Source organism: Sebastes fasciatus, chromosome 8, assembly GCF_043250625.1.
Source record: "Sebastes fasciatus isolate fSebFas1 chromosome 8, fSebFas1.pri, whole genome shotgun sequence".
NCBI lineage: Eukaryota > Metazoa > Chordata > Actinopteri > Perciformes > Sebastidae > Sebastes > Sebastes fasciatus.
In genome coordinates, this window is record NC_133802.1 from 24,825,655 (window position 1) to 24,841,635 (window position 15,981).

Below are 15,981 nucleotides of genomic sequence, written 5' to 3' on the forward strand. Positions count from 1 at the left end.
TTCACAGGAACGGGCGCGACGTCTAGAGCCAGCACTAAATGGAAATGTTCATTAATCAGTTTTATCCATCCCCTGCCCCCACCGGAGCCCGTCTGCAGATTATTACACCTGATGTGTTGAATAAGCTTGGAAGCAGAGCTGCTAGTGGAACTGACTGCTCGGTCTCTGGAGGCAGACTGCTGGCTTCGCTGAGAGGCCAGTAAAGTAAGCTAGACGTCTGAGGTGTTCCATATGTGGTTTAAGATCCAAATAGTTCCAAAGGCTGTAGACAACATTGCTTATTCTGGCTTAAGTAGTTTAGTTTGGTCAGTGCGTAAATCATTCAAATGGCATGCATCAAAGCGAGGGCTTCTGTAACTTTTTCAAGCCCCTAAACAAAAACCCATTATGGACATGGGTGCGTTTTGGGTGACACTTTTTCTTAGGGGACCTGTAGTGGAAGATTTTGTGTTCACTGTATATGAGAAGATACTCCTATACTATGGGGGTGATAGGTTGCCATAAAAAATAATGAATCTGAAAAGAATAAGAAAATAAATGTTGAAATATAAAGACAAATAACAATAATAGCATTTTAATTTATTTTCATATTAATTTGTTCATATATTTCTGTAAGTATATATATATTCACATGTACGTATTTGTTCATTTATTTCTGTATATATTTATATTATTTTATTTATTGCATATAAATTACTTTTTTAGTTTTACTTTAAAATAGAGTATATGTGTGCCTGTCAAAGCCAGTTGATTGACAGCTTTGCCATTCAAAGAATAGCAAAAACAATTGGGGAAAGAATAAGTAAAATTAAAGGGATAAAATAAATAAATTACATTATGTAAAAATAATAAATACAGAAAAAATTTGAATAAATGCAAAAAAATATATATTTAAAAATATTTATAAATAAATTAACAAATAAATGAAAATGCTTATAATTTTTCTTTAATATTTTGTTATTCGTCTTTATATTTCCACATGTACGTTCGTATTATTTTACAGATTTATTCTTTTTTATGGCACTCCTATGACTCCATACCATACATTATCCAACTTGGCTAATATCTTTAAATTAAACTACAGTGATATCTAATTAGTTCCCATTTTGTTGGAGGCACCCCAAGAACCCTTGGGTGGCCTTGGACCATGAATGTCTTAGCAGCAAGAGCTCTGAAGAAATCCAGGCTTGATGAACCCAGAGTGGACGTTATTGTCCCGAACAGCTGCAAGGATCTTTCATCACCAAATAAAATGGAAACCACAACGTCTGTCATGAACATCTTTTCACAGTCAGGTGGTATTTTCACTAGAATACTACTTGTCACGGAACATTTATTATTTGCACATATAAAAACGCATTTACACGATCAACGATAGACAGTTGTATGTGGAAGATACAGGAAAGACAGTTTTTAAAAAACAAATATGTGCCCTAGTGAATGAGGTCTTCTTGTGACCGTGTGTGTGAACGCTTCATGTTCAGAAGCGCACACGCACTCTCCATGAGTAGTTTGTGAGAACTTTGTCTTTTTTCTTCACGATGCAGGTGTATGTGCCTTCGTTGATGGCGTTGGCCACTATAGTAATGTGGTCGTCTTTCAAGGAGATGTAGTTGGGGTGAGAGAACTCCAGCAGCTCACCGTCCTTGTACCAGCTGAAATAGGAGTTAGATGTTAGACGGTGAAGTCATCACTGCGGTCAGGGTGGACTGATAACAGATTAAAGACAGATACTCACTATACTTTGCCTTTCTTCGATGCTATTTTCTTCCCACAACGAAAAGTGAGCTTCTTGCCCTCGACGACCAGCTTGTGTTTGGTCCTCGGGGGTGTTTGGGTGGGAGTCACAGTGGGGAAAGGAAATTCTGAAGAGGATTGGAGGGAAACAATTAAGCTGATGCTCCAAAATAAGAAAGATCAGAGCCTTAAAGGGATAGTTTGGGTGTTTTGAAGTGGGGTTGTATGATGTACTTATCCAAAGTCAGTGTATTACCTACAGTAGATGATGGTCGGCATGGCCCCAGTTTGGAAAAGCAGACAGGAGTTACCGCACAGCAGCAAAGCAATGTACTGCTGTGGACGGGGCCGGCAACAAAACTTATTTTAGACACCTAAAAGAAAGACTCACCTAAAAAAAAAAAAAATCAATATCAGTTTAAATGTACACTTTACTTAGAATATTTTCACTGCTTTACCTTGCCGTGAAACAGCCCTTTCCAAAAGGGAACTGAAGCCTTTGTATCCAGCTACGCTCTCACCAGACTCCATTGAAAAAACCTGTAATTTTACCTTGCAGAAGACAGGAGTTGCTGGGCAGCGGTAGACCAGCAACTCCTGTGTTCTGTGAGGTAAAATTATTGTTTTTTTCAATGGAGTCTGGTGGCTTTGGTGAGAGTATAAATAACTGCTTCAGTTCCCCGTCGGAATCATTGAATGTATGGCTGTCTCACGGCAAAGGGTAAACCGGCGAAAAATATTCTAAATATAGCGTCCACTTAAACTAATATTGATTTTTTTTTTAGGTGGGTCTTTCTTTTAGGTGTCTAAAATACGTTTTGCTGCCGGCCCCGTCCACAGCAGTACATTGCCCTGCTCCCGTGAGGTATCTCCTGTCTGTTTCTCCAAGCTGACTGTCATTTACTGTAGGTAATACACTGACTATGGATAAGTACCTCATACAACCCCACTTCAAAACATCCAAACCATCCCTTTTAAAACGATCCTGACCATACAACAATCATTAAAAGATTACCCTACACCTGTGTACTTCATAGTCTCTGGAGACGTTGCAACTTGCCCTCGCCAAAACTCTGATTACCGTAAAAATTTGATTCAAACCTTATCACGTCAGACACTTAGTACGCTTTTCACAACCCCTGACCTGCCGGCGCCGCGGCTGTCTTATCAATATAATCTCTCCCATCTGGTTTCTGACAAACACAACAGACCGCCTTGTGATCAACTCACAGTCTGCTTGAAAAAAACAGTCGCTCTCGTTAATGCCGCAAAAATCCAAATTGACCTTGTGTGTCTCTAACCCTCAAGCCACAGTCTGAAATTCCAGCGGTTTGGAGTCACTCAGGAATTTTCCACAGCCGTACAACGTCTCCCAATCAACAATGAGGAACAGATTACTGCGAGCCAGGAATCGTATCCTCTTGCCTCTCCACACTGTCCCTTGTTGCTGACAAAAATCTATGGGCTGTGATGGTGAAGAGGAGCCATTTCCTGTTGTGCAACGGGAGACATGAGCACCAGTGTGTCCCACAATAAACCTGAAGTGGCTTATGCTGTCAGATTGCTGATCAATACCTGGTGTGGAGACAGCAATCAGCAGGCACCTGCTCTGCTCTGTCTGTCAGTGTTCTGGGCTAAAACACACGCATTTCCTCCCTGGAGACGCTGGTATTCTCCAGAACTAAACACAAACCCTCTTCCAGTGGCAAGTGTAATCTCCCTTCAAATCAGATTCTTGAAAACCCCCATCACTGCTCTGCATGGCTGGACCTTTTGGCTCCCGTTGCTCAATTGGCAAACGGTTCACAGCAGCTCCTTGCGCTGCTCAATTGAGAGAAAACTAAACTTTTTTTCCCTCTGGACTGCTGCTGCTTTCTGCTTTCTGCTGCGTCTTACCGTAACAGAAATCACAGCTGGAGGGGCAGTGCTTCTGCATCAGCTTACGCTTGCTGTCGCAATAGCCTTTCCGAGCCCAGGCCGGACAGATAAATAACCGGTCCAAACATCCTGGAGGAGAGGGGGAGATGGAGTGAGTAGGAGGAGGAGGAGGAGGAGGAGGAGGAGGAGGATCACACAAGTCAGCAGCAAAAATATTTGGATCTCTGATCTGCTTTTTGCTCCAATGAAAATGACTCACTGTAATACACGCTAATGATGACTCATGAGTAGTTTATACAGCATTCATTAATGCCACGTCCAGTGTCAGTTGTCAAAGACAAACACTGGTCTACATTCTGGTCGGCCAAAAACGGATTATACAGTGAAGGTTTTGTACAGCTGGTTCTTCACTATCGAGACGTAATTCTTCAAATGTCGGGATCAGACCGCACAATATTTTTTGCCTTTGGAAATGGTCACTGTGTCAGATGAAGCCATCACTTAAATCCTTGACTTCTTGCCCTGACTTGGCCGAGAGACAATCCTACATCAGTCCGGCACATTATGGGTACTTTGCAAAAAGTCAAGGCAGCGTCAAGGGAAAAGAAAACCGAAGACTTCAATGCAGTTTGACGTTTGTATAGTTTGCAATTTTGACCAATTCGTATGCATTCATCTCTTGTTATACAAAGGTTTGTTTTATACACATGTCTAATAATTATTTTGCAACCTTGCCTGAGCCTGAGCATTCACGATACTTTAATAAATTAAGGTTGATCGCCGCCATGTTCCTTCAGTCTTCCCCGGTTCAACACAGTGGCCAGATAATGGTTATCCAGACTTCTACTCATATTTGATTGAATCACGTTCGGCTAAGTGTTGTCTGTAAATGACCAACCTGTTAACAGCCAGCTGTTTGATCTATAGGCTGAGATTTAGTTGGAGACGACAGTCTGATGCTGCTATAATGTTAATGTCTGACTGTATTACTGCAGCAGCCTCACACTCAGGCTAACGTTAGCTAGCCATGCTAGTCACTGTCACCAGCATCTTTTAGCCATTCACCACACTGACAGTGAATATTCACGTATCGTATGTGCCTCAAATCTCAGTATGAAAGCCTCGGTTAACCCGCTACACAACAGCTTTCGCCACTTTCTGTCATCAGAGATCGGCGTTTTGGGATTTATTGTTGGGGCAACCAACTGCACAGCAACTCTTCAGCATAGCGTTATTACTATTACCGGTTAGTTTAAAGTAGAAGTTTGACAGAGACGTGTTTAAACTTTTTTTTTTACTCTGTGTCCGTCAATAAGGGATGTGGGATTGTTTTCCCCCAAAAGGGGGCGTGGTCATGCAAGCCTACTCTGGATGACGTATTGCCGGTCCGATGTATAGCTTGCCTGACTTTTTGCCGGTTTGCAGGATTTGCAGGTGATCATTTTTCCACCAACAACATCCTTCCTTTTTTTTGCTTTGGCATGTTCAACGTTTAACGCCAACCTCATGGAATCTGTTGTAGAAGTTGTCAAACTGCTGTGAGGCTTCTCAGATGCTGCGCCAGTTGTCTTCCACAATGGCAGACTCTCTTTTCGTCCGTCAGGATCAGGATTGGGCCTATTATGTAGTCTGATCCCAGCATGAGAACTGGATTTGCTTCTTTAGGTCTTGAGGACGATTTCCAAACATTCAAGAGGCTTCAGTGGTTGACCTTTTGGATAAAATAAGTCCATTTGCCTTTGACTGACTACTTCTAGACATCCTGCATCCTGGAGGACTTGACAGGTTCGTCAGATGTATTTGCAATTGTCAAAGCCCCAAAAGAAGAGCGTTGTGAATTGGATTGAACAGGATTGTGAACTTACCGTAGAGACGGTGCATACCCCACACCTCATCCTGTGTGATCAGCTTGCGCCCTGTCAGAGTTGCATTCAGGTGCATTATAGCTTTCGGGTCCTTGGAGTGCATGAGTCCCAGGACGTGGCCAATTTCATGAGTTGCCACATGGACAAGATCCGTCAGCCAAACCCCTGCAACACAGATACTGTTGATTATTTGCTCTCTCAGTTGCCGTGCACTCCGCGTCTGCTGCATCCATCCACCTTATGGGTTAAATATTTCAACAAACATGATAAAGACACATGCCTTTCTTCCAGCTAAAGCGCATGTTTCCCAGAATCCAGTATTCGTGGTCGTCAAAGTGGATCTCGCCAGTTGGCGGGAAGAATGCATGAGCCAATTCTCCTGTGATGCCGTCGAAACAATGGTGCAAGTAGGACTGCAGACAGTCTGTGTGGTTGACGGGGTAGAAGCCTGCCAAGACAGAGAGACAGAGACATACCTCAGAGCCAAGGAGGGAAACCCTCACTCCATTATTTGTGCTCTGTGCAGACAACAACACGGGGATGATGGATTACAAAAGACAGAGCTTTTTCTTCAGCTCTCGGCCCGCAGGATGACAACCATTCCTCTCACTGTCACTGAGGATTTATGCAGGACCCTGGAGTTTGCACCCAAAGGGACAGATAAAGCATAATTTAGACTGCTTCACCGTGTGCTGACATGTATGGAAGTTGTTAAGCATTAATTTTTTCTTCATTTAGAATTATGAATCATGCTGAATATAAGGTTGGTAATATAGTCGCGGTGGTGTGATTTAATACGCTTGGAGGCGAAGACATTTCTGCGCTGACAGCACGGAGAGAAAAACAGCAAAGCCAAAGTCTGGAGCTCTTGGAGCCAAGAAACATCTGCTGGGGATTCCTGCAGCCGCATGCAGAGTACCCACCGATCTTCATGTCTGCTTCCTGGTCAGCTGGCACCTCTCTGAAGCTGAACGGCGAGACGTCGCTCCACATGCCAAAAGCCTTGGCGATGCCTCGACGCGTGTCGCTGGCATTTATCAAGTTTGTAGGGAAGGAGAGCAACCTGCTCAGAAACAACAGCGTTATGTAGTTATTACTGGTCTCTTCTTCTACAGCAGAGGAATCTGACAAAACACAATGACTACTGTTCAGACAGAAATCAAGTACAGCTCCATTACTCTCTTATATCTCAGTTAGAATTAGACCGATATTAATACGAATCAGATTGTGATCAGTTGGTAACATCCACTGTCAATATGAAGGATCTGAAGATATTATTTGACTAACCCATTTATGCCTGCAACTGACACTTCGGGTGCACTTTCTCAGAGTGTTTATTGTTGCAGCGGATCGGTTTACATTGTAGTTAATGGAATGCCCGGTGCGTTTCATACCGCTGCTAAGGGATGCCTTGAGCAGCGGTATAGAACGCTGACGGCTGTGACAAAGCCTCGGTGTTTGACGCCCTAGGAATGAGAACGAGCGGAGTATTTGGGCACATGATGGGACTACAGTTTTTGAAATCGAGTCCATTATATTTTAGGATATACTATATACTAGATATAGTATGATAAGAAAACGGCTGTATCTCAGAAACTACAAGGAGCACAATCAAGTATTTGGTATCAAAGATATGCACACATATACAGTGTAAAACAAATATATCACGTGGAAAACATTTAATAAACACATTGTTAGCTTTTTTTCCTAATTTTTCAAAAATGCTGATTTTGACTATTAATAAAAGTGTTATTTTTCATGTGATCTAATTTTCAATTTGTTTCTATTTTATTTTAATTTTGACTTTTCGATTTCATTTGAGTTTTAGTTCCTTTTCAGAGTGCGTTTGCTAGTTTTAGTTAGTTTCATTTTCTCAGAAAGGTTTAGTTTTAGTTTTATCCTCCCCCAGGGGAGTTGCGTGAAGACGGGCATCCGGTGTAAAACCTCTACCAGATCAAGACGAAAGACGAACAACACAATATGTAGTTTGTTTGTTTTTGTTAGAGCCAGCTATAATGTCTCAGAAGTAGCTACATACTGTAAATACAAAATACATGGTTGGAGAACTGTGTAGGAATGTCCACAGTGTTCAATGTTTAATCTTCACGCTACTTCAGTGTCAGTGATGTGAAGCAACTGCGGCATATCACCGTCTCCTGGAAGGTCAAGTCCGTTCAGTTTCTGTGGTTCAATTTCACGAGAGTTGACGGAAATTCGTGCCGTCTCCTTTTTTCGGCAGTGATATATTAGAGCTAAAAAAAACTAAAAAAATAAATGAATTTGTCAATTTTTATTTTATTTTTGTTAGTTTTTTTTACCCAGGATTATCGTTTCAGTTTAGTCTTAGTTTTTCTTAAATTAAATTATCTGTACTTAGTTTCAGTTTACTAAAAATATTTTTCACTGCTTATTTTCATTTTAGTTTCAGCTTTAGTTTACCTCATTACACGGCTTTGCTGAATACTCAATTCTAATTGGTCAATCAAGGTGTTCTATGGTCTGTTATTTCTTTACAACAGACCGTTGCTATGTATAACAGAGCGTTGCTATGGGCGCAGCTCTGATCTCGTACTCTGGCGGACCATTTTTGTGTGAAATTATTGGTTTCTCAAGTAAGTAGCCGTGTAATAAGCGGGATAACGTACAGCTAGCCGGTCATTGTTGTGAAATAAACCTCTTCAGGCGATGCAAGGCATGGGGGATGCCCCATCACTCTGTCGGGGTTTATTTCACAACAATGACCGGCTCGCTGTACATTATCCCTTACATAATAACCCTGGTACTGTTAGATACTTGCCCAAAGTACCACATTTCAAGACTTTTGACCAATCACAATAAATGTTGTTTTTTTTCCTTATACTAAATATAGATATAGATAATTCATGAACGACGGAAATTTGGTTAATTTTTTTGCCTACTCTCCGCTAAGGTTTTGTAGTAGTTAAATCCAACCTTCTTATGAAGGACTTCATGGGGTCATTCATCTTTTTAGAGAACTAAGTGTCCCTGGATCTACTCCAAACTGCACAATCCCAATGTGTAACCAAATAAATATAGTGTGGACAAGAGTCCACCATATACGCCTTCATTTTGCCCTCTGACAGATGCAAGCTGACTTTTGTTGGTCCTATAAACCTTCAATGGACATCTTGACTGACATGATATGAGTAGATAATTGGCAAACTCTTCAATTTAAGGTAAATGATTCAAGATCATCTATTTGTTTCCTTATTTCTACCACTGTACTTTGCTGTTGTGTTGACGAGAGGAAGACTTGTGAATGAATACTTGTATGTGAGCTTGAACTTGTCCCATTTGAGCTGCTCCGGTGTCATGGTGTAGCGCTTGTTCCTGGAGAGGTGAAGCACTTGTGAGCGGGCCTCTTTGCGGATCCCGATGAGCAACGCAGTGGTGTAAGCTTCTTCCTTGGACAAAGAAAAACCTTTAATTAATCACCTCACACTGAGGGGAAGTTAGGAACTGGACCTTTGAGGAGATTTTAGTGGGATCAGCATGGATTATTTTTTTTGGCGGATCAATGACACTCTGGAAAGGGTTTGACTTTTGAAGCTATGGGCGTTGAACTCTATTTGTTATCTTGACAGTTGCGCTCAGCTGCTGTTATTTCAGTTCTTTGCATCTGAATGTTACGTATTAGATTTTCATGCGAGGGCGTTCCATCTCATGGAAACAGGAAGTGGTCAGCAGTAAAAGTGCTTTCCAAACATAAAGTATGATCCTTTTCACAGATAGGTTGTGTCTGATGTTCCTTTGGAGATGGGACTCCAAATCATCACACCTGGATTCTACGATGTTTTTACAGCTTTTAAAGGACGTCTATGGGTGCTTTGCATTTAATGCTTTCATAAATATTCCGTGACTGAAGTTAAGATGTGGTTTTCCTTGGCTGCAATATTCCATAATAGTGTTCGCATCAGTAGATAAAATCTATGACTTTTTTATGGAGATGGGTTTAAGTGAAATCCATTTTCCAACACTTGATGTCGGGCCATGATTCTGACTCAAGGAGCCGAGGAAGGCTTCCCGTCCTAACTGATAAATTTAACCTTAACTACGTGCTGCGTAAATACAGTAAATCAGGTGTAAGATGTCCTGCCAACCATGTAGCCTACAGGGGGCAGCGAGAAGTGTAAAGGCTTCAATATGCTTTAAACTAAGTTATTACACGGCTTTGTTGAGTACTCGATTCTGATTGGTCAATCACTGCGTTCTACGGTCTGTTATTTCTACATAGCAAATTGTTCCTATGTATAACAGACTGTTGCTATGGGCGCAGTTCTGATGTCGGACTCTTGCGGACCGTTTTCGTGTGACATTATTGATTTCTAAAAACTAAGTAGCCGTGTAATAAGCGGGATAATGTACAGCTAGCGGGTCATTGTTGTGAAATAAACCCCTTCAGGACGCTCACAAGACCCCTTTGCTTTTCGTCAGGGTTTATTTCCCAACAATGACCGGCTCGCTGTACATTATCTCTTACTTCTTGTCAGATTGTCTAACAGCGTCAGAAACATCATCTTGGAATCTGAACTTCTTCCAAAGCAACAATCCAACACACGCTCACTTTACGCAGCGTTTAGCCGGGTGTGTGGAGGTGTGAAAGTCTCAAGCTTTTTTACTACTGCTATCACTTTTCAACAGATTCTCATCCTGACTCATCACGTACTGACGCTTTTTTGGACCCCTCGGCGTCGCTTTTCGGTCACAGTAAACACATGCTTAATTTTGTGAATTAAACAAAAAGACTTGTTTAGGGTAAGACAACAAAACCACTTGGGTTAAAATGAATACTTTTGTAAAGTGAAAGTGAAATTTAACGCTGTGAACACAAAGACAAACAACACGTTGTTGGTTTCACATGAACAAACAGCTGATTAATGTAACGCACGGGACACAAGCAGCGGCCTCCTGGATGAAAGCCCTGTGTTTGTTGGATTTGATAATTTTCCTTCTTTGTAACACAAAATAATTTAAATATAGAATAAACAAGGAAAAATCTGACTTGGGTTGAACTGATCACAACCAATAGACCTATATGCAACATATGCTCCAACGTATGTTTTCTCACTGCGGAAAAGTCCTGAAGATGGAGAGCACACATCAAACACACACCCTCACTTTGTATTCTCCACCATATCCTCTGGTTCCTGCTTCGCCCAGTCAAGACAAATAGATGCAGTACTTCCTTCATTTCCTAACCCAAATAGTGCAACAGGGGCCGACAGTCTGGCAGACTGTCCCACACTGCTGCTGAACCTGACGGCCTCTCTTGCTCTGATGTTAATTATAATGTTTCTGCGTTGCATTACGGTCATTGTTTTATACAACAGTTCCTGACCTCAGCTAACACACTGGAGTCTGGTGTTCTGTGATTTATGAGGTGTTTAAGGTAGGAAGGCCAGCGGCGCAGCTCCTTCACTGTCGTGTCTTGTTCATTGCAAATCTAATCTCATACTTTGGCACAAATAGAGATAAACCATAAGGGACGAAACAAACGCGCTAGACTAAACCTTGAAGCCAGCAGCGAGCACTGACTGAAACATCTGAGGACGAATCCCAGAGGATCCAGTCTGGAAGAGTTTAACCTCAGTCCATGAGACCATTAAAACAGGAATTATGATTTCCATCCTTATAAAGGGTATTTCCTGTTAATAATTCAACAAAGTTGAGTGTCAACATTGATAGAAAACTGTTAATTAATGAGGTATAGTAATATAGAAGTTGTTCTGATACATTTTGAATCATGCAAGAGTGCATTATTTCAGTAAGAAAACGCATTAAAAATGCTCTTTGGCTGCATTCTGATTTAACTTTGTTCACTAACTGATGAATTTAGACTCTAAAGTGTCTTTTACTTGCGCTGTAATTCATTCTGGTAGCCTACAAGAAGCTTATCTAAGGCAGTTATGTAATTCTCTCCAACAGCAGTCTCCTTGATTGACACATAATGAGAGTGTGTGGCAAAGGAAATGACATAAAGTTATCCTTCAGGCTCAGTATCACAGTGGGTGGGTGGCAGTCTGCAGGAACACATTTATCCAATTCACTGAGGACATTACTGTACAGGGATCCATTCCATCGCCTATAATCTAATTATGGCATTCGTCTAACTTCTCCGCCTTTATAACCCAAAATTAATTGAATCTGATGCCATGAGCTATAACAGTGATTTGATGTGAGTGATGTCCAACTATGATAGCCTACTTTTAAATATAATTATTGGAATTGCATTAACAGTTCTTATGCAGAACTAATGCATAATAACAATACAAGAAAATAATGTGAATGATGCTTATAGACTTCTTTGTAAAATCACTGACTCTGTTCATTCTGACCTGAAACCTGTCGTTCTCTACTGAAGACCATACTTCACTAAAAAAAGTTTGATTTTAATATTATTTTACTGACTGTTAAATGTACACGACTTGTTCAACACACCATAAGGCCGATTATTCATCTTTATGTACTTTTGGTGAATTCGGGATATATTTCAATATAATTTAAAACTTCCACATTTGGGTTCACAACTACTACTGTATTAGTGCAAGACAGTGAAAGGAGTTGAATCATTTACTTACAAAATTACTGTTTCAAATAAGTGATGCCTCTTGTAATAACAATACTTTATATGCCGAATTGAAAAGTGGTGTTTAATAATTAAAAATAAGTCCAAACAACATAGCATTTCTAGTACAAAGCTTCACAGAAATGTAGGGCAAAGTTTAAATCGCAGAATTTTTAATGGAGTTTGGTTTTGTGGGTTGTATTTTTATTTTTTTTTGCTCAAAGCCTTTTTATTGGTATTCTGTACAAAATCCAATAAATAATTGTATAAACAAATTATACCCCCCACCCATCCCTATAACAATATTACTGCACCATTAAATAAGCCGAGTTAATTTCATAAACAATTACATTTATACATATAAATGAATTAAATCCGATAGCAACATAAATTAAACCTATACCAAACAAAAAAATGGAATAAAAAAAAAGGAAAGGACCAAAAAAACCCCCAGAAAAATAAGTAAATTAAAAATAATAATAATAAATAAATAATAAAGTATAAGTTGTGAATTATATGTTATATGGGGTCAGCAGTTTAAAACTTCAATGTCAATTGTATCCATTTTTTTCTATATAGATTAAAAAGGGTCTCCATATAGCATTTCTGAGCACACCCTCTTATAGTATAGCGAATCTTCTTCAATACCAAATGATGTTTTGTTTTTTTTATGATAAAAACAACTTACTTATATAACTTAAAAAATGACAAACCAGACAATATGTTGGACTTCACATTTGCAGTGATATGATGGAGATGAAGTGGTCACAGCATACCTCTAACCTCCAGGATGGAAACGCTGTGGTTTGTTGCATCCCTGCAGACAGCAGACTGAGCAGCGCGGCAGCCAGCAGAGGAGCGAAGCCACTTTCTCCTCTGCGTAAACTTCTGCAGCTCACCATGGCTGCGATTCACACCTCCAGGGAACAAAAACAAACAAATAATCCCTCAGCGAAGACTACACAGGTTTACCATCTAGGAACACTACTTCTTGGCCATTGCACAGCTTCTGGTATAGCTTCTGGTGCTGTGTGTCTGTCTGTGTGCAGCAGCAGTCAGAGCTGCAGACCTGGTATAGTGGAGGAGGCAGTGTGTGCAGACTGCAGACTAATGCATCTGTTGGTGCTCTCCTCTCTCTTCCGCACAGTGCTGCTGCCAGACGGCTGGTTTCATATTACTGGAGATGGGGCAGGGGGTCAGTGTCGAGACGATCTAATGAAAACCAAACCATCAAACCACTTGTTGCAACCGCTGGAGCTCAAGTTAAAGCAGAATCAGATGGCTTATTTTGAACATGATTTTTCTGAGGTTTATGCAATGCATACTTGGGGGAAAAATAGTTTAGTCTTATCCCACTGTGGCATCATGCACAGAAAAACAACAACATGCATCATCACACGGGATTATTAGCTTACACTGTTAAGAATTTCCCAGTAAAATAACAGTAAAGAACTGGCAGCAGGGTTGCCTTTATGTTACTGTAAAATTAACATTATTATACTGTTGCTGAAATTAACAGCTTTATACTGTTAATGAAAAATACAGTTTGAACTGTTTTTTTTTTAAAATTAATTTCACAGTATTTTACAGTTAATTTACTGTTTAAAGATACATTATATAGCTGTTTTTCACCTTTCTTTTACATTATCTTACTGATAATGCACTATTTAGGTTGTATTTTTTACATACATTTTAATAAACATTATTTTTTGCCTAGATGAATAGACTTAGCCGGTTACAGATATAGGAATACAATTAAAGGCACTTGTTAGGAAAAAGGCTATAATAGACTTGTTGACACTTTTCCCAAAATGTCTGTCTATAGCTGGCTACAAGCACAGAATGCAAACCAGAACAACATGTGAGTGAAGAACAGAGCTAATTCACTGATTTTACAATCATGTACAATGTACAAGCCTCACATGTGCAGATCAGGTCCCAGAATAAAAAAAATACTGCATGAAACTGTTACTGATGATACTTTAGACAGTTGATCAGCAGTAAAGTGCTGTTTTTTAAGAATGCGTAATTTTAAGAATGCGTAATTTAACAGGTTTTCTTTTGTATTAGCAGTAAAGCACTGTTTTTAGCAATAACAGGTTAATACTGTTGAAATCCTGCTGTAAATTAACAGCAGTTGTTTACAGTGTACATATTATTCTTTTACCCATCATGTCAACTCCAAATGACCCCAGGACTCCAAATTAAATCCAGTGTAGCATGTAATCACATAAAACATTGCAAACGTTTTCAATTAAATAGAAGTGCAGCTGCATTGTATTTTCCTTTTAACTCTCTTCCAAAGAATTAGTTTTTTTATTGTTTAGAGTTTTGTAGTTATAAAACTTTCCAGCAGTTGTGTCTCCTCCCACTGTGACTTGCTGTGTGTGACATGGACATGGCAGGAGCTACAAGCCTACTGTAGATTGATTGTAGTTGATTTAGTTAAAGGGGACATATCATGCTCATTTCCAGGTTCATATTTGTATTGTGGGTTTCTACCAGAACAAGTTTACATGCTTTAATGTTTTAAAAAACTCATTATTTTTATACTGTCAGTCTGAATATACCTGTATTCACCCTCTAAGCCCCCGACCCGATAAAGCCCATCTGCTCTGATTGGCTTGGCGGAAAAATATGGTGCACGTCGGCGGTATATTCTAATGAGCCTGCATGTGACATAGGAAGGGGAGCCAAATCTGAATGGCTTATTCATTGAGTCACATGTTTTCTGATCTAAACAGCCCACAAAAACATATCTTATTTCATAGTTTGTGGGTTGGTAGGCACTCCAGATACCCAGATGTATGTGCACAACCACTGAAAAAGTGAGTTTTTCATGATGGTGACGGTCTTGGTGTATTTTGCACTATAAAGATCCCTTGTGCACGCCACTGCTTTCTCCATGGCTAGTTCTGGCTCATGTAGTCTACATGGGCCGCAACTGGAATGTGGACCACCATACTGATGGTTGGGTGAAGCATATGCTATGTGTGATTTTGGGCCTTCAGCCATAGAACAGTAGCTCATGTTATACGATTAAACTGAATAAAATATAATAAAATAGCCTCTATTTCTGGGAATAAAGTAGACCAATGACTGAGAAGATGTGATTGTTATTTGGACTCTGGGTGGTCAAAATAAGGTTCAGTTTAGGAACTCCCAGAAGTTTAATTTCATTAATATGCCCAAAAATTACAGAATATTTGAAAATCCCTTTCCTCATCCCAGTCTAATCTGTTTTCTTGCCCACCACCATAACAAACCGATGGATGATTGACCCATTGTAAATGATTAACTAGCAACATCCCATCCCATAGTCAGGTCTCTGAAACAAAAACAGCAATTCAACATGTTTATGATAACAGTATGTGATCTCTTGCTTGAGCGGTTTTAGTCTGATGATAAAGGATATCAGATCAGGACTCCTGCAGGGTCTAACACTTCCAACTGATGCTTACAGTAAATAGTAGTAATCAATATATATCAACAACAAACATTGATTATAGGAAAAGCACATGATTAATTAATGACATTAATCAGTCCCAGGATGTGATGTATACATTAATAATCCAATGATATGATGTACATTATTCTGAAATGGGGCATTCTGCATAATGAGTACTTTTACTTTTGGTCCTTTAAGTATATCTTATAGTGCTATAATTTTGTACTTTTACTTTAAGTAACATTTTGAATACTGGACTTTTACTTGTAACCCAGTATTCTACACTATAGTATTGCTGCTTCTACTTATGTAAAAGATCTGAGTACTTCTTCCACCACTGACATTAAATAGCTTCAACATTGTAACTCATGGTTTAAAATAATCTACTTCTGTTATCACATGAAATATTTTTCAGGAAAGAAATACTATACTACTAAACCAGTAGCTAACCTACCTTAACTGAGAAG

The 15,981-nt window shown here is 39.8% G+C and overlaps 1 protein-coding gene across 2 annotated transcripts; it reads right to left on the reverse strand.

Annotated features, from left to right (window-relative positions):
* Nucleotides 1-1,315: 1,315 nt before the first annotated feature.
* mmp23ba (matrix metallopeptidase 23ba) lies at nucleotides 1,316-13,191 on the reverse strand. Of its 2 annotated transcripts, none has more exons than XM_074644610.1 (8): nucleotides 12,843-13,191; nucleotides 8,769-8,901; nucleotides 6,404-6,543; nucleotides 5,761-5,928; nucleotides 5,481-5,645; nucleotides 3,634-3,744; nucleotides 1,739-1,865; nucleotides 1,316-1,655 (listed from the first exon to the last, which is right to left on the reverse strand). In XM_074644610.1, the coding sequence occupies exons 2-8, from the start codon at nucleotides 8,813-8,815 to the stop codon at nucleotides 1,481-1,483; spliced, it is 933 nt and encodes a 310-aa protein (XP_074500711.1). In that variant the 5' UTR covers nucleotides 8,816-8,901; nucleotides 12,843-13,191; the 3' UTR covers nucleotides 1,316-1,480. The 2 variants fall into 2 exon arrangements, with proteins under 2 accessions (XP_074500711.1, XP_074500710.1); XM_074644609.1 differs by having other exon boundaries at nucleotides 8,769-8,905.
* Between the last annotated feature and the right edge of the window lie 2,790 nt (nucleotides 13,192-15,981).